We start from the raw sequence: 18,819 nt of genomic DNA on the forward strand, positions 1-18,819 counted from the left end.
CGATAAGCACCGTGTTCTTCAGAAGATCCCTACTCCAGGAGTCAAAATAGCGTGAAATTTAATTTTACGCCTATTTGACAAAGCTTGATTTTACCTCCAATCAGCGGGGAGATAAGAGCCCTCGCTACAAGTGTGTGGGCAGTTTGGCAGCTGGGGCTGCCGATTTAATAGGTGAATCTACAGGAACAACACTTGAAAATCCCCTGGCGAGTGAGCCATTAAGGTGAGCCCTGCCTTCCGTCCCCGCGTCCCTCCCCGCGCCGCTCTCCCGTTGCTGGGTGCTAAAGCAAACCCTGGCTCTGTTTACCGAGTCTACTATTACAATACGGCTACCAAATATTTGCCAGCCGTCAGCTCGCCTCTCCGCTATAAATACTTCAAGCTCAGGTGGAGGGACAGCGAGGGGGAACGACGAGGGAGCCTATGCATGGCCGGGCAGCAGCACCGAGGTGAGTGCCGACCTAGCTGGGCTGAGCCAGGGCACTGCAGGAGATGCGGCACCGGGCAATGCAATGCAATACAATGCAATGCAATGCAATGCAATGCAGCCCTGCCGCTCTGCTCTCACTGCTTCCTAGAAGTGAGCATCTCTGCTGGGGTGTGCGTAGCCCCAGGAGCTGAGCCCATCATTTGTCTGTGATGGGGAATGGGGCATGTGGCTGAGAGTGCCCTGCGGGGAGCATAGAGGGGCTCAGCTGTGGCCAGAGCCCACAGAAGCAGTTCAGAAAGGGGCCAGGTTTATCCCCTAATAGGGAAACTTTTAGGGTCCTTGTATGGACTGGGTATGGCGCTCGGCATCCTGGTGGTGCAGCCCATGGGGTGCAGTGCTGTGCCCAGGGTGGGAGGTGCTCAGCGCCATTCACCACCACACTGAGCCCTGGGGTAACAGGGAACTTCCAGGGGAACAGTAACCTTACAATGCAGCTCAGGGCATATCTGTGCAGCTCCATGTCCTGCAATGTGGAAGGGATACCCCTACTGCTCTGCAGTTAGTGAGGACACCCCTGCTGCCCCTCATCCCATGGATCAGTGGGGACACCCCCACTGTTCTGTGCCCCTTGGATCAGTGGGGACATCCCCGCTGTTCTGTGTCTCATGGATCATTGGGGACATCCCCACTGTTCTGTGCCCCTTGGATCAGGGAGATGTCCCTGTTGCCCCCATCCCAGGGACAGAGGTACATCTCCACAGCCCCATGCCGGCCATGGCGCGGTGTGACACAGCTCTGTGGTGCCTCAGGGTGAAGCACCGCAGCAGAGCAGCAGGACAGGGTGGGGGTATGGGGTTGTGTGCCACCCTCACACCATATCCCTGCCTGCAGGGTGAGCCCAGGCCCCGGGGTGTCCCTTTGTACCAACATGGCTGCTGGCGTCATCCGGCCGCTGGCTGAGCTGCGGTTGCCCTCACCCTTCCCTCACGGCCTTCTCCTGCCTGCACACCCCGAGCCCGACTTCCCCGACCTCTCTGAGGAGGATGACGAAGAAGAGGAGGAAGAGGATGAAGAGGAGGCAGCAGAGGAGAGCACTGCCTGCAGCGGACCAGAGCCGGTTGGCCCCAGTACTGCAGAGACCACACTGCGGCTCCTGCGCTTCTCAGAGCTCATCAGCTGCGACATCCAGCGGTACTTCGGGCAGCGGGGCCGGGAGGAGGCTGCTGGGGGCCATAACGTGCCTGAGGACTGCAGCTCGCCCCATAGCTCACCCCACAACGCCAGCATGGGGCACACAGCACGGGGTGGCCGGGCGCAGCCGGAGGTGGCACTCAGTGGCCATGGGGCTGCACACAGGTTGGGGCCGCTGGCTGAGCTCTTTGAGTATGGTGTGCATCGCTGCCTGGCGCCGCGGGTGGCCAGCGGGAAGACACAGCGGCTGGAGAGGAAATATGGCCACATCACCCCCATGCACAGGAGGAAACTGCCACCCTCCTTTTGGAGGGAGCCGGGTCCGGGCCCTGGCAGCCTCCTGCACACCGGCACCCCTGATTTCAGTGACCTGCTGGCCCACTGGACGGTGGAGCCAGGGCCAGAGCTGCCAGGCAGTGGGAGAGAGCTGCCACCTGTGCCGGGCCATACAGGGCTGGAGACTGAGCCCTACAGTGGGTTGTGACCCACTGCAACCCAACGTGCTGCTCAGTTAATGAGCAGCCCACAGGCAATGGGACAGCAGGAGGTGGTGGGTCAGAGCTGGTAACAGGATGAGTGAATAAATGACTCCCGCAGGCATGAGCACGTGCAGTGTCCTTCACCGTGGTATCCCCAGCCCTGGGTGACAAAAGGCTGCAGCACAGCACCCCTCAGCACGGCCGCTGGCTCCAGGAAGAGGAGGAGGGACACGCAGTGGCTGGAGGAGCATAGTCTGTGTTTGCTCGGCGGGCCCATCGTAGTGGATCCCATCCCCTTATCTCAGCTGTGCCGGGGCAAAGGGCAACATGGGGCCTCACAAAACACTCGACTGCCAGCCAGGGATAGACTGCAGCCTGAGCAGGGGGGACTCAGCAGCACCATATGGACCCAGGACCGCTGTGCTGCCAGCAAGCAGGAGCCAGGCTGGAGGACAGGGCAGCACAACAACCCTTCCCCTTCTCCATGGCCTCCTAGCTGCTGCTGGAACCCAGCCCTGTTACCAGGGTCCAGCCAAGGCATCCCCCCCTTAATTACAGTTCCTCTTTGTTGGCCTTGAAAGGGAAAAGCACCCAGGAAGATGTTCTGGGCACCCATCCCTGCCAGGGGGTGGTGACATGCAGCACTCCCCCCATACAGCACCCCAAACCCATGGCATCCCCAGGCAGAGCAATGCTCACATCCCCGAGCACCATCCCCAGGGTTAGGGTTCAACTACTGGGACCTGAGCTCCAGCACCAGGAGATGGAAGGAAGCACGAGACAGGCACTGCTGGAATAAAAGTACAAATGGGGTTTATTTCAGCACAGAAGTGAGTGGAAGCCCACAGGTACCAGCGTTCCTCTGCCCTGTACAACTCCCAGCCCACAGCACAGCACAGGGTGCTGCCACTGCAGGGAATGGTGCAGTGCAAGGAGCAGGGATAGGGCCAGCACCTGCAGTGATAGTGGCAAAGGAAGGCAGAAGAGGAGGAGGAGTTACACCAGGGGGATGTGAGGGCTGGAAACTCTCCTCCTCACCCAGAGTGAAGCAGACTGGTCCCCCTATGACCCAGCCCAGCAGGAACCAGGCTACTGCGCCAGTCTGGACCAAACTGTAGCAAGTACAGAAACACAGCTGAGGAAACTTCGGACCCAGAATCACTAGAGCAGCACTTCTGGGACTTGGATGAGAGCAGGAGTCAGAGGGGACCACATTCCAGGACCACCACCCCCCAAGGAAAAGGGGGGTTCTCCTCTTCCCCCATCCCCACCTAGAGCCCAAGACATAGCAACACTATCTATCCCTCACCCCTTGCTCTTAGGGGCAAAGCAGCTGAGGGAACCAAGAAAGAGATGGAAGCAGCAGCTGCTGAACCACAGGAGCCCTTTTATTGCACAGCAGGGCAGGGAACTCCTCCAGCCAGAGGAGCAGAATTGCAGGAGTGTGGCACAGGGCTCACCCCAACAGTTGGCGACAGCATAGGGAGAAGGGACAGGGCCTTTGAAGCAAGAGGAGCCCCACCACCTCCCATCCCCATAGGGGGTGCTCAGGCAGGGCCAGACCCAGGGTGGCAGCAGAGACAGAGGGCAGACACTGTGGCAGAGCGACTGGGCCCAGCTCAGCAGGGTACGTCAGCTCCCCTGGGCATGCTCCTACCTTCACCCAACCCATGGTGAGCCTATGCAAGGAGCTAACAGAGCCAACCGTGTATTTTGATCCCTCAGGGAAGCAGAGGAAGGAGCGAGGAAGAGGAGAAGAAGAGGCAGCAGACTGGAGAAGGCAGCAACACACAGAGAGCCAGGGCAGCATGGCTGGGTCAGTGCTCCAGGCACTGCAGTGTCTCCTCCACAAGCCAGCCCCGTCCTCTCCCTGCCTCCACCAAAACAGGATCCTGGTCTCAGAGGGGTTGGGGGCCAGCGCACAACTCCGCTGGGTAGTTCTGCCCCCATCACGTCTGTGCCAGCGACAGCTCCTCCAGTCCCTCCTTCCCCAGGCGGTACCTGGCGAGGTCTTTGCGGGTGACCATGCCCACCACCTGCCAGGGAAGGGACAGAGTTAAGCCCCACAACTAGTGAACAGAATGTGGGGACAACAGCAGCGTCCCCATGGGTTGCCCCAGGGCCTCACCTCGTTGTGATTATTCACAACCACCAAGTGCCGGAGGCCCAGGGCTCGGAAAAGCTTGAATACCCGCGGCAGAGACGCCTCCTGCAAGGCAGAGCAGGGCCATGGGAGACACAGTGTGCCCAGCTGACCCCCAGCGTGGTGGGTTCCATAGGGACAGGGGTGCAGAGGGGCCCGGAGCTGTTACCTGTGGCACAGTGTAGGGCGAGGGGTTCATGAACTCGCTCAGATCAATCATGCACTCACGCTCATCCTGGGAGACGTGGATGGACTGGATGGGGGGGAAGCGGGGATAAGCATCCCGGAAATCCTTCAGCTTCAGCCGCCGCTGCACCAGGCTCAGGTTGGCCCTTTCCACAAAAACCTGGGGAGGAACGAGACCCCTCAGGGACCACCCCACGATGCTCATTGGAACACTCAGCCCCACAGCCCCAGGGCACCCACACAGGCAGGGAGGGAAGAGGCCAGAAGCGTGGGGTAGGCAGAGCTTCTGGAGAGGAGCACACAGCTCCCTGACCCCTGAGGTGGTTTGTGTGCACTCACCTTGTGCTTCAGCAGGACGATGAGCTGGGAGCGCAGGATCAAACCCCGCAGCCCGGCCACCTGCAACAGAGCACCCAGCATGAGGCAGGGCTGGTTGAGACAGCAACAGCCACGATCCCGCACCACTATTGCACAGACAACCCCCAGAGCCCACCTGTGTGGTGTTGGGGTTGCTCTCCACCACTGGGAAGCCATTGTGGTTGGAGGAGGTGTCACTGAGGATGTCCACGACGGTGCCCACCCGCTCGATCCTCCGCAGGCAAGTGACGGGTGTGCTCATCACTTCCCTGCAGGGAAGGGTTGGTGTGAAACAGCTAGATGGCAGCACACCCCAAATCCACCCCAAGGCGCACAGCTCTCAGCCCTGACCCGTCCTGTCCCCACAGTGTGGGGGACAAGGGAATGGACATCACACTGCTGGGGAAGGGGCTGGGCTGGCAGCAGCATGACGCCAGGACTGCCCCCAGAGGTGCCAAATCCTCGGTCCATATACCTGGCTGTGAGCGAGTGGGACGTCACCGGGGCCTCCCAGTGCAGGAAGGGCACACTCTGCAGCTGGATGTGCATGTCGTAGAGACCCTGCAAGAAGAATTGTGCCAGCAGAAGACATGTCAAAGGGGTACAGGCAGGCAGCAGCTCCTCTCCGCATCAAGCCCCAGGGTCTCCTCCCAAGGCTCTACAGCAGCACCAGTCCTCACCTACAGCTTCCCCTAGCTCTGCAGTACCCCAAATCCTCATGCACAGCCTCCTACCCAGTCTCAAGCTCACAGTGAGTGCATCCAGTCCTCACCTCCACAAAGTAATCTCCCACAATCTTTGCCGTCATCAACACCAACATGATGGGGAATCCGTAGGTGACGTTGCCTGTTGCCTCCATCATGATGACGGTGAGACTCAGTGTCATCCGCACTATCCCACCTGCAAGAAGCACCCAGGTGGACCAGGGGCTCAGGGGAGAAAACCCAAGACCCCTCAGTTTCCACACAGCAACCCAGGACACTCACATAGGCACCACATCCAACTGACCCAGGGACACTGCTCCCCTCTGCTGGTTTTGCAGGCAGGAGCCAGCCACCCACACGGTGACAGGGCTTCAGGGCAGGTTTGGGGAAGTCAGAGCTCCCAGACCCAAATTAGACTGCAGCCCCTCCAGCCCCAGGAGCTGCCCTGGACAAGCCCAGCCCACATTTTTGCCACATTACTTCCAGCACTTGGTAGTGCTGTGAAGAAGCCAACAGCCAGGCTGGGTTTTAATCTGGCAGTACAGGCTGCATTTCAACTAGAGGGAAAAAAGCTGCATCAGAGAAACAGAGAGCATTTTTTCCTCATGCCACAAGTTGAATGTGGCCAGGACTCCCAGATGAGGGCAACTCAGCAACTCACCTAACTGTGCAGCAGCTCCCATCAGGGCGTACTTCCCAGGGTCAGCCCAGATCTGAGCACAGGAGAGAGAAGGGACCAAGTGAGCTGTTGGCTCCAGGGCACACAAGATATAATGAGCAGTGTCCCGGTCCCAAACCCCACCTCTGAAGAAGCAGAGCATGCCAGAAGCTGCCTGCACAGCCCATATGTCAACAGGGCTCTGTCAGGGTAAAGAAAAAGCCCAGATGCTGCTAAGGAGAACATCAAGTGAGGAATCAAACCACCCCACACTTCTCCAGACCACTGTGCCAGGCTCTCAGCCAGCTCCATGCCCACTGCCTGCACGCACAGCCAGGTCAGCAGCAAAGGAAGACAGTGAGGAGCTGCACCACCCCTTCTCATCAAGCACTCACTGAGCCCTTGGTCAGGTAGGACAGGGAGATGCCAAACAGCCGTCCCCAGGCAGCACCAATCAGCAGGGAAGGGATGAAGACGCCTGCAGACACTGTGAGGCCATACGTCCAGCAGGCCAGGAAGAAATACATCAAGGTGAACATGCCCAGTGTCATGGGGTTGTAGGAACCTGGGATGGGAAGAGAGCACAGAATCAGTACCAGCCCCACAGCCTGAAGGGCACCACAGCCATGGGAGAGCAGCCAGCAGCCCCTCCTGCAGGGCAACATGATGAACTCTGCAAAGCCCTGAGGGACCAACAGCATTGGAGGACAAGGTCTGGTGGGCAGAGGCACTGGTGAACTGGTCCCAAAAGAGCTGGGAGATCAAGGCAGCAACCCCAGGGGAGCAAAGCACACTTTATCATTACATGGGGTCCAAAGGAAATAAGAGCTGAAGTCTAAAAACCAGATTTCATTTTTCACACAAATCCAAACTCCAAAATCCACCTCCACAACCTACCCAGAAGGTGAAGTAATTCAGGGGCAAGAGGCCCTGCCAAGGAAGAAACCAGCCAGAGATATTTCCAGGATGGACTCCAGGGACCAAGCAAGGGTCAGATCCGCTCCCACACAGATCAGAATGACAGCTTGCAAACAGGCACAGACAGAACTGATTCCTTGTTTGCATGCATCCCTGAGGGCAGAGCCCTTCGGCTGAGCTCACGGTGCCTCCAAACACAGCACCCACCCCTCCTGCCCTCCGCTGCAGCAAAGGAACTGACGTCTCCTTGGGTAGCAGGGAAAGGAGCAGCTTTGCTGTCAAGATCCGAGTTTGCTTGTTGGTAGAAAGACCACTGATCACTGCTACACCTATCACAGCACTGTGTCCTGCAGCAAGCACAAGGCTCAGAGCAGATCTGCCTTTAAGTGCACGGCCACAGCACAGGAACACCAGCACCTTCTGTTTGCAGCACTGCATGGGTACTCAGGAGCTGGTAACCACAACAGCCACTGTCTATAGTCCCATACAGCGCTTTGCTGGACCCCACATTAATCATACCTCACCCCATCCCACAGGCAACAACAGAACAGGTCAGCCACTATGCCACACATTCTGTCCTGCTCTGATCTTCAAGGAAGCATTCACTTTGCACACAAACCTGGAGGGTCATGGAAGAGGTTGACAACACTCTTCTCAGGTGTGTTGAAGAAGGCAGTTGCCATGGAGTTGTACTCTCCATCAGCACAGAAAAGCTGAAAGGGAAGGAAAGAGTTAGAAGTGGCAGCTGTGGGCTGCCCCATAGCAGGGCAAGCTGCCATGCTTGAGTTGTGTGCAGAGGTGGGGACTTCACACAGCAAGTACACCAATGTCACAGCACTTCCATCCAGCTACTGTGCTGCTGGTGACAGAGACTTGTGCAAAGCAACACTACAGCCCAGGTGGAGCTCACATCTCTGAGATGAATGTTATGGCAAAGAGTCCAGGGCAAACTCAAGGTCTCCAGCTCCACCCAGAGCAGAAGGCAGTGGCTGCAGGAGAACCAGCAAGGCCCAGGGCCACAAACTCCAGCAGGGTCTCACTCCCCTGCTCAGCCTCAGGGCAGCCCTCACCCCAGGTGTAGCTCACCAGCATGTCCTACCTGCAGAGGATAGGCCACTGAGCTCCCCTGGATGGGCTGGCAGTCTCGGGAGCAGTAAATCATGACAAAGCCCACAGCTGCTGTCACTGCCGCAACCAGCATGGCCTCAATCACCTGGAGGCAAGGCCTGTGGATGTACCTGAAAGGGAACAGAGCAGTAAGCCCAGCTCCGCCCCAGCAGCACCCAAGGGTGCCAATGGCGAGACTCAGCAAGTCTTACAGGCTGCAGGGAATGGAAGGCTGTGCCAGGAGAGAGAGGGCAGCAGAGAGCCAAGCCCAGTGAGGTTCACCCCAGGAGGAGTGATGCCCTGGGAGATGCTGCAGACCCTTCACCAGCTTTGCTGCTGCCACAGATCACCCCCCTCTGACATCCCAAGGCTGGTTCTGGGGTTTGAAATGCTGGTGGCAAGTACGGCTGTGCCAGAGCAGGCTCTGATGTGGTCCAGCAGCAATCTGTCGTTGCTCTCATGTAGCAATCATGTCTTACACAGTACTTGCACTTGTTTGAGCAGCCAGGTCACTAAGGATAAATACTTAGCAGGATCACAGCAAAGGTGGGATGCTGTGGGTCAAAGCCGTGGGTGCAGGCAGCAAGGGGCACGTAGCATCTTTATCTGTCAGCTTCCAGGGGCTGCTGTTGTTATGCATGAGGTTACAGCCTGGCTTTGGCTGGGAACATCACAACCAGGAAGCACAGAAGATGTCAGCCAACCCATTTGAATTACCTTGGCTACCCACGAGCTCTTACCTGATCCGGAACATTGTTAACCAGTAATTCAGGGCATTGAACAGAGCCCCCAGGATCCCACCTGAGAGCAGAAAGGAGGGAAGAGTCAGCACACGAGTCTCAGGTTCTGCTACGGCCACACAAGACCCAAGAGAAAAAGGGAAGCTCAGAGAGACAACGATGACACACTCAGCATGACTGGCTGCCTCAGGACACACAGCAGCACGGGGCTGTCCATGACTGCAACATTCCGACCCCTCAGAGCTCTTTGCAGGATACAGATTACATGGTCTCTCCTTTGCAACAAGGGTGAGGGCTGGCCCTGGATCCTGCTCTCACCCCCGTAAATTCCACAAACAGCCTCTGCTTTTGAGTTAATGGATTTTCCACCTCCCCCCACGAAAGTAGATCCTGAAGCTTTTTTAGGCCCAGACAGAACAGAGGGAATTATTCATAATAATTGGATCAAAAGAGCAGTGCTCCCTTACCAACCACTCCCATAAAGATGAAGATAGGAATTTCCTGGATCGTGTATCCCATTTTCTGCAAACAAGAGACAGGTTTCAGATCTTCTGGACATTTGACTGCCAGTCACTGTCTGTCTGAAGCAGCATGAGCCTGAGCCAGTGGGCAGCTCCTAGAGCAGCCCCAGGATGTGGCCTGAACACTCCTTAGCACCCAGACCCAGCAGTGGCTGCAGGAACACCTTCGGCTCACACTGGTGGAGCTGGGATCCAGCCAGACCCCAGAGCCTGTCCCAGGCAACATTTTAAGAGAGTCCCAGAACCCCTGAGCTGCTTCTAACTGCCCCAGCAGAAGAATCTGTGGCGTACCTCGGTATCAAACCTGCCAAAATTGATGAGCCCAGGGCTGGACAGATCCCAAGCATTGCCGTGGTAAACACTCAGGACAGAGTTCAGAGTGAACGTGGAGATCATGGAGGCAAAGAACTAGAAAGAGATACAGCATAGAGTTACTGCTGGACAGATCCAGCCCAGCTTCTTCCATGCTATCCTAAAATATCCCCCAATGGACTTGACACCCAGGATGTGCTGGGGACAAGTGGTCACATTCCCCATGGCAGCACTCTGGGCAGGTTACACCAAGCATGGGCTCACTCCTCCTCTCACTCCTCCACTGCCCTGTGGCAGCTCCTTTGAAAAAGGGGTCAACAGCTGCAGGAAATGAGACCTCACACTCAGCCAGACTCAAATTCAGCCCCTGGGGGCTAAAAGGGGATTTGGGATGCTCTGATCCCTGCCATGCATTACATGGCTGCCAAGGGCAAGGATGAAAAGAGGCACACAGCTGTGGGGCACAGAGCCTCAGGACACAGGGGAAACGATGATGCCTCAGTGCCAGCACACCCTGTGTTAACTGGATTAAGGCCTGCTTTAATTTACTGCTTCTGCTTTGCAGCACTTACGATTCTCCATGTCAAGAACTGGTTCCAGAAGGAAGCTCCTTCCTCTAAGCTGAAGAGGACACCCCCTGCAAGTGCAAGACACAAACATCTTCACAACAGGCAGGTGCCACAGACTCTCACCTCTCAGCATCAGCCAAGGCAGCCAAATCCACCCCAGCTCACATGTCCCACAGCTCCCAGGATCAAGCAAAGGGACCAGCCAAGCCCAACAGGCTTGATGTACTGCTTGCAGCAAAGCCCCTTCACTGCCTCCCCTTCATCCCAGGGAAGCAACATTTAGGATCAGAGACAGGTAACCACCTCCTCTCTTCCCAAGATGGGCACAGCATGGCAGGACAGCTTAGAGGAGTGGCAGGCACTTTTCAGGAAGGCTCATGGCACAACCACAGAGCAGCCACAGTTTCCCATGTCAATCCTGGAACTGGCAGAGGTCGGCAGCACACCAGACTGGGTTGCTTATAGATTCCCACCATGCAACACCCAACCTCTGGGCTTCATAGCAAGCATCTGAGCCTGGAACTAAATGCAGGGCTCTCCCAGCCCAGGCTCCTGCAGTGCCCCACACAGATCCCTGAAGACAAGACCAGCCCCCTGACAGATGCGTGCAGCACTGCTCAGCATCTGAGCTGAGACACATACCCACAGGTGCACCAAATGCCGCAGAGACGCCAGCAGCAGCTCCAGCTGAGACAAAGTCCCTTTTTTCTGTGTCTCTGCGGAAGTACTCAAAGATCTGAAATACCAAAGTGAAGGTAGGTTCAGGCATGGCCAAAGGCATGAGATCAAAGAAGACACAGATATAACCCCTTGCAACCAGCAGAACCCCCACAGAGCTGTTTTGGGCACCATCAGCAGCACAGGATGGAATTCAGGTGGCATCTATAGCTCTCTCCCTCTCACTGGGCACCTTCCCCAGAGGACTCAGAGCTGCACCAGCCCACAACTTAGGCTCTGACACCAGGGAGGGCAGCCAGGCTGAGCACAGAGCACACTGCCTGCAGCAGAACTCCTTGCCCTGAGCACCAACCTTGAAGTCTCTCTTCAAAGACGTGGATCTTCCCTGGGAGATGCCAGCAGCAATCACAGCTCCAGAGTGAATCATCGGTCCTTCCTGTGGGCAGGAGAGTGGAGTCAGACCATGGAAGGAAGAACCGCTAGAGCCAGCAGATAACAACATGCCAGGAGCATAACAGAGAGCTTTGTGCACATCACCTTCCCAACAGCCAGGCCGCCGACCACTGAGAGGATGACCCCACAGACTTTGATCACCAGGGTCTGCAAGAAAGAACAAGAGACACAGCACATCATGAGGGTGACAGGAGCACCCCAGGCTGCTGCAGCAAGTCCAGCTCCATTGCTGCCACAGCACAAACAGTCCTGTGTCCCTATGACACAGGAATGAAGCGTGTTTGCTCCAGCCCAGCCCATGCAGTAGGCAATCATCCCATGAGCTCCCACTTCTTACCTTGAGGCGGACAACATGTGGGATCTTCACACCATTGAGGTAGCATTTAATCTGGGGAATGCCACTGCCAGCTGCAACAGGCTGTGAGGAACAGGAAGGTGGCAGTAACTATCACATACAGGATGGAGACTGGGGACATGCTGGCCACCTTACCCTGTCCCTAAACACAGGCTATGCCAAGCACATCCTTGAGGAGACTCAAAGCTTATTTACAAGCTCTTGAAAGGCACCTGCTGTGCCCCCTCAGACACACTGCCCCATAGGGCAAACAGATACAGTCAGCAAGTTCTAGGGGAACATAAGGGCGTCCCCTGCAGAAGGCTCATGGTTGGTGGCCAGGGAAAGCTTTGCCAGAGAGCAAGGGCAAAGCAACAGGGAGACTGCTGCTGACCTGCAGGGGGTCACTGCCCTTCTCAGCCACAACCTGCCCCCCCGACATCACCAGGCAGCCGCCAGTTTCTGGCTTTTCCTCTTGAGTGTGTCTTGGAGCACCTAACCTGCCAGTTCACCTCAGATGCTCACCAACATGCAAAGCAAAGAGGCTGAGCCCAGTTCAGGGCTTGCATGAACTGACAGTTTGCAAGAGCTGCACCTGCATCTAAGACTGAAGCATGCTCTTCTGCCACCTCCCCCACCCCAGGCTGCAGGAGCTGCAAATGAAGGGCAGCACTTCCTGACAGCCTGAAATCTGAGGAGAAACCTTACAGCAGATGTTTCCAGTCAACACCAAGACACTGGGCTTCAAAGGTCCAACTCAGCAGGAACACATCTGATGGATGTTACAGGAGTACCCCACACAGGCAGCCTCCAAACCCTCACCTCTATAAAAGCAACGATAACAGAGCCCACCATCACCACACTGGCATTCAGAATGGCCCAGAGTAACAGAGAGAAAGACAGGCCCCCTTTCTCTGTGAACTTGTCGATGTCTGTGGAGGAGGATCAAGGAAAAGCTGCAATCAGCTCAGGAATATCCCTCCCACCATCACAAAGCATCACCATGGAGCTCCTGGGGCTGGGGTGTGCAGAGTGCATTGATTGAAGCCCTCGGATGCAGGCAGAGCCCTCAGAGCAGTGCTGAGAGCAGCAGGACCTGTGCACTAAGCCTAGGAGCAAGCTGCCCTCTCCTCCAACATCCTTGTTGCCACCAAGAGCAAAGGACACAGATCCAGTAGCTCCTGCCTGGCTGGAGGCCTCAGCTCCATGCAAGGATACTGTCCTTCACCACACGGTACTTCAGCCCAGCCAGGTTCTCCACTACGATGTCAATGAAGCAGGCGACGAGGCCAGTGAGGATGCCAATCATGGCACAAATGACCCAGCGCTTGATTTCCACTGTCCGGAAGGCCTGACAGACAAACAAGCAGCCATCAGAAACTACTGCTTCCCAACCGCACATCCACAGCCCCCAGTGTGCATCAAGATGGGCTCCAGCCCACCTGGCCACCTTCCCAATCAAATCCCAACCCTCTTTATCCCCTGCTTGGCATAGGACTGTAAAGCCTGACCTATCTCAAGGCAGCCCCCAGTGCTGTTGTCCCTCTGAGGGATCTCTAGTTAAAAGAGAAGCTTTCCCATCTTGCCTGCCTCCATCAAGGCTCTCAGCACACTCTCCTGCTCTATCTTTTGTTCTAGCTCCCAAAGCCCCCAAGGTAGGGCCTTCCCCACTGCAACTGTTCCATGTATCTCCACCCAGTCCAGCAATATCACCACATCACCCAGGCGAGCTTCTCATCCCTCCCTTGTGCCACACTGGGGTCTTGCAAAACTGGCCACTCTACCCATTGCAAACTGGTGGATTCCCATCAGACCACACAGCTCAAGCACTGCTGCTGAGCACCACATTCCCCTGGCACGGAGGGAGCAGTGGTTGAATGGTGTCAGTGTGTAGCAACAATGGATAACCAGGTCATGGCAGCGCTCACCGCATGGTTTATCCTCCTTTCCTCTTCCAGAAACAGCTGGTTTTCACTGTTGTCATAGTCCAGGCTCTAGCTCAGAGAAGAGAGATGCTGTTAGTGTCTAATGCTGAGGAAGACCCCTACGCCAAGGGAGGGCCAATCTGAGACCCTCACTCAAGAGCTCTCTGCCGCCCATGCCTCACAGAGGGCAGCTGGCAGCAGCAGAGCTGAGGAAGAAAAAGGGACAGACATACCTCATACTTGAGTGACAGGAGCTTCTCATTGTGGGGGATCTCATTGGGATACGGCCGGGGGAGCTCTGTTTCCTGTGAGACATGATGTGCAGGTTGACAGGGCCCCTGTTTGCCTCCCTGAGGGCAACCAGCAACTGACACAGAAGCACTCATGCCATAACGCTGGCTTGGTGTTGGTTTTACTGCATGAACACCCAGAAAGCACAGAAAGGACCGCAGGGAGAGCAGTCTTAGTGCTCAGGATCCAGGTCACTTTCCCACTGGTCAGCATGTGCAGATTTAAGTCAGCTCAGACCCCAAGCAGGATGTGTCCCATGGGAAGCCACAAGTACAGCAGAGCAGGGACCAGGCAGGCAGAGGTTCTGCTCAGCCAGCACCAAACTGCCATTTCAATAAATCAGAGCAGCTCTGTGTCCCCAGTGGAGGTCAACGTTTCACCTCGACGGGAAATTCCTTTGGCCTAAAGCAAGGAGCTATTTTAAGCAGGTCTGGGTTTTTGAGTAGAAACTAAATTCTGTCTCAAAATGCCTTTGATCACGCAAGCTTCTCCCAGCTCTGACTTAGGGCATTTACTGGGGTTGCAGGAGGGGCCCCACTGGTATCACATGCCCTTCTTCCAGTCCTGCATTGCAGCTACATACAGAACTGGGCCAGCCTTTCCTCCAAAACACCGCATTAAAACATGCTACAGCAACACAGTCACAAGTGTTCCAGCTGGAACCAGCAACAGAAATGCCTCTCAATCACTGCAGCACTCAAGACCCAAGGATGGCCACGCAGGAGCCCTCGTGTGACAAGCAGGACAGAGGAGAAAGGGCAGCACTCATGGTGTCCCATGGCCAACCCTGCTGCCATGGGAGCATCCCCGTGGGTTATTTCACAGCAGGGAAGCAGTCACAGCCCCTCTCAGTGCCACTCACCAGCTCACGGATGTCCTCATTAAGATCCACATTGCTCAGCTGCCCAGGGCGCAGGAAGGACGAAGGAGTGAACTACAAAGAGAAAGAAGAACGAAGTCAGTTCCTGAATGCACCACCACCAGATGGCCCAGCTGGTGCCAAATGCACACAGCACAACCTCAGGCCCAGGGATGACCAATGGCACTTTTTGTTCCTCCACCTGCTCTGCAGCAGGGCTCCCAGACAGGGAGATGAGCACATCAGCACATTCACTTCCCTCAAAACCCTCAGTGCACTGGGCACAGCACAGTGCCCAGGCTGGCTGCCAGCACGGCGTGCACCAGCAGAGACACCAGCACTGCTCAGCAGCACCCAGAACAGTGCCAGGAAGGTTCTCCTTTCTCTGGTGAGCCCTTGGGCTTGTTACGAACAGCACAATTGCACAACACAGGGGTCTGGGGATTTTTCTGGGCCAAGGCTGGCTTGGGCTCAGGCTGAACCAGCCATGCAGTGCACACAGAGCCCCAGCAGCAGCAAGTGAGCTGCCCTCACCCGCTGCTGTTGTGAAACATGGGGACATGCAAGGGCGTGAGAGCAGCGCTGCTGCTAAGAACAACCCAAACACCATTTCTCAACATCCACATCTTCCCCTCTGCAGCCTCACCCCTCTGACAGCCCTGCTCCCAAACAGCTGAAGGACCAGAGAATAAAGGAGCACTGGAGAGCAATAGGAGGATCCCAGCAGGGCAGCCCCTCTCTGCAGGGCCCTGCAAGCTGCAGATCCTAGATGGAGCCCCTCCTGCTTTAATCCCCATAGATCCCGCCTGGAACGCGCAGGCCAGAGCAGCAGGAGCCATGCACGTCACTGCAGTGAAGAATACCCCTTTGTGTTTGCAGCCTGACCTATTTTCCCTTTTCCCCATCTGCTCCACACTCTCATTTACTCCCTGACCTGGGGGTGGGCTTTGTCCCCACTTCCCAAACCCGCTCAGCACCAGCACAACTCCTATGAGGGAGGTAGACCAACACTGTCACCCTGCAGGGACACATGAGAGCAGGGGGAGCTTATGTAGGCACCAGCCAGCTCCCCAAGGGATTATAGAGCACTGGAACACAAACAAGAAAGGAAAAGGAATTGCAGTCAGACCTGAAGCTGAACTCTGTGTTACATTTGAAAACATCTTGCTTGTATAACACAGAGTCCCTGCCCAGCTCGCCCTGAGTCCTGGCAGCGGGCAGCACTCAGATGAGCTGAGCACACTTAGAGCACAGCTGGCTCCATCCTGCCAGCACAGGGATCACATGCTGGAAGAACAGGAAAAGGCTTTTTCCATCAGCACCCATTTTCCATATGAGGAATGGGGAAAATGGGACGACTGGGCGCAGACAGAGGGTTATCTGTGCACAGCTCAGCCCAGGCAGCATGACCCCAGCCTGGATGCTTGCCAAGCACACCATGCTGTTCCCAGGCACATATGATGTCTGTGTGACTGCAGTGCATTTATTCCCCTACAACAGCACACACTGTTGTCAGAACCCAGAAGATGCAGATGGACCATCAGCTCTCCTGTCCCATCCCCCATGGGGACACCTGGGACCTTCCCACCAGCAGAGGATGGGCAATGCCACCCAGCCCTCAGCAGTCCCATTGGCTCAGGGAGATCTTCATGCTGTCCCAGTGACCTGATAACGGGTTACAGAGGAGATAAGGCCACACATCCCTCAAAGCCCTATATCCATAGGGTCAGGAAGCAGCAGAGTTACAGCAAGAGAATGACTGCTTAGGGAAAGCCCATCACAGCAGTGCTGTGTCCCAGAGCAGCGGTCACAGCACAACACTGGTTTGTGAATAGAGGAACAACTTCAAACAAGGCTATCTAGAACAGCCATAGAGCAAACACTGCCTTGTGTACACAGCAGCCTTTTAGTGCCTTGCTAACTGGACTCCAAAGAACCACAAATAGAGCATTTGCTCTGCAGCCCATCTGCAGGCAGCAAGGCCATCCCTGCAGGACATCACTACACCCACAGCCACCCCCCAGAAACACAGTGCCCTCCCATAAGCAGTTCCCTTATCATCACTCTGCTCCTCGCTAACAAGCTCTGAATGCACGTGGCTTTGTTATCAGTGAGATAAAGCGCCTTGCACAAACCACACCAGGAGCCTGCACTGCATAAGCAAGAGGTAGGAAGGAAGATGGTTTTCAGCCTCCAGGATGCTCCTGGCCCTGCTCTAGGGTGGAAAAAGATGAGTCCTGCTCTCCATGCCATGACACCAGGCAGCTCACTGTAATACATGGGGGAATATGAGCAGTCCCATAGGCTGACAAGCCTCTGCCCACCCTCAGGAACATAAGCACTGCACAGGTCTCAAAGCCAAAGCACAGTAGCACGCATACAGAATGCATCTGCAAGGGACAGGAAAATATATATATATATATTTTTTAAATACCTTAAGCTAATGATGGGATTTGGCTGCTCTTACTGAGATCATACACCCACCTTTCAGTATGAAAATCAATATGTTACATGCAACTTGAAAAGGTGGGAGGAAGGCAACCCACACCTTGGGGCACGCGATGCTCAGAGGTGCAGACAGCACTTTGCATTGCAGCACAGCCAGGTGCTGATGGATGAAGGCTGATCCACTGTGCTCAGCTCTTCCCAAGCCAGCAAACCCCAAAACAGAGCCCAAGCACATCCCTGCAGCACAGCTCTGTCAGCAGGGACACACATATTGAAACTAGCAGCACTCTCACCTCCCACCCACCAGCTCTCATTCACTCACCGAAGGTAGCTGGGGAACCACAGACCCGTATTTCCTTTTGTCACTTTAAAATCACTTTCATTTCCATTAAAAGAATGTACAAGAAAAGGAAGAAGCCCCATTGGGTGCCATTCTGTTGTATTATCATGACCACAGATAGTCTCCCATGACAAAAACAGCTTCACCCTCCACCAAAGCGGTGCCTCCACTTCTCAGCACCCCCTGCCTGGTACCGTGCTGTCATAGCACCAGCTGGTTCCTATTGGTGTAACCTGGACACAGACAGTGATGGGGATCTGAGGACACTGCCAGAGCCCTGCTCTGCTCCTCACATACATATATGGCTGTGATAGCAATATATATATATATATATATAGCAATACAGAGCCACAAAGGGCCCTGCTGAGTTGTACGGCGTTAAGGTCACAGGCCAAAGCCTTCCATCCATACTGAAAGCTCCCTGCAGACCTCCCATAGGAGATTCCCCATCTCCGTGCTCATTCAGCCCCTCTCCCACCCGGTGCTCACCCCGCAGCGCTCCATGGATCCGCTCCGGCCCAAAGCACAACCTGAACCCTCTGAGCATCACACAGAACCTTATTGCAGGATGACATGAACTGCTCCAAAGCGACTCACACAGAATCACACAATGACCCGGGTTGGAAGGGACCTCAAGGATCATGTAGTTCCAACCCCCCTGTCTAGCAGGGCCACCAAACATACACCTTTACTAGATCAGGTTGCCCAGGAGACCCCATAAATCCCCATAGAGACCCCACAGATCTCCCATAGATCCCCATAGAGACCCCATGGAGACCCCACAGACCCCATAGAGACCCCACAGATCCCCAGAGATCCCCATAGAGACCCCACAGATCCCCATAGAGACCCCATAGAGAACCCACATGAAGACCCGCACAGAATACACCCATAGAGACCCCATTGATCCCCATTGATCCCCATTGAGCCCCATTGATCCCCATTGATCCCCATGGGCCCAACCCCGCCTCACCTGCCGGGCACCCCCCGCCGCACCGGGCCCGGTGCCGTTGAGCAGCGGGGTGGTCTCCCCCGCACGATCGTCCTCGTCGTCGCGGGGGTCTCGGCCGGACCACGACACCTTCTTGGCGACGTTGGCCATGCGGGGCGGCTGCGCTGCACGGCGGCCCCCGCCTCACCGGCCGGTCATGTGACACTCACCGGTATCACGTGAGC

The 18,819-nt window shown here is 55.9% G+C and overlaps 2 protein-coding genes across 2 annotated transcripts; one reads left to right on the forward strand and one right to left on the reverse strand.

Moving 5' to 3' along the window:
* Nucleotides 1-2,224, forward strand: PERCC1 (proline and glutamate rich with coiled coil 1). Its single transcript, XM_015877236.2, has 2 exons — nt 1-449; nt 1,322-2,224. The coding sequence occupies exons 1-2, from the start codon at nt 424-426 to the stop codon at nt 2,103-2,105; spliced, it is 810 nt and encodes a 269-aa protein (XP_015732722.1). The 5' UTR covers nt 1-423; the 3' UTR covers nt 2,106-2,224.
* Nucleotides 2,225-2,896: 672 nt separating this feature from the next.
* CLCN7 (chloride voltage-gated channel 7) lies at nt 2,897-18,819 on the reverse strand. Its single transcript, XM_015877423.2, has 25 exons — nt 18,617-18,819; nt 14,859-14,930; nt 13,939-14,010; nt 13,709-13,774; nt 12,999-13,131; nt 12,603-12,712; nt 11,784-11,864; nt 11,531-11,593; nt 11,346-11,429; nt 10,958-11,051; nt 10,319-10,383; nt 9,726-9,842; nt 9,381-9,435; nt 8,914-8,974; nt 8,166-8,304; nt 7,686-7,779; nt 6,544-6,713; nt 6,152-6,203; nt 5,559-5,686; nt 5,262-5,347; nt 4,923-5,055; nt 4,769-4,828; nt 4,413-4,589; nt 4,229-4,309; nt 2,897-4,136 (listed from the first exon to the last, which is right to left on the reverse strand). Exons 1-25 carry the CDS (start codon nt 18,743-18,745, stop codon nt 4,050-4,052), a joined length of 2,409 nt encoding a protein of 802 aa, XP_015732909.1. The 5' UTR covers nt 18,746-18,819; the 3' UTR covers nt 2,897-4,049.

The sequence above is a fragment of the Coturnix japonica genome, chromosome 14, assembly GCF_001577835.2.
Source record: "Coturnix japonica isolate 7356 chromosome 14, Coturnix japonica 2.1, whole genome shotgun sequence".
Taxonomy (NCBI): domain Eukaryota; kingdom Metazoa; phylum Chordata; class Aves; order Galliformes; family Phasianidae; genus Coturnix; species Coturnix japonica.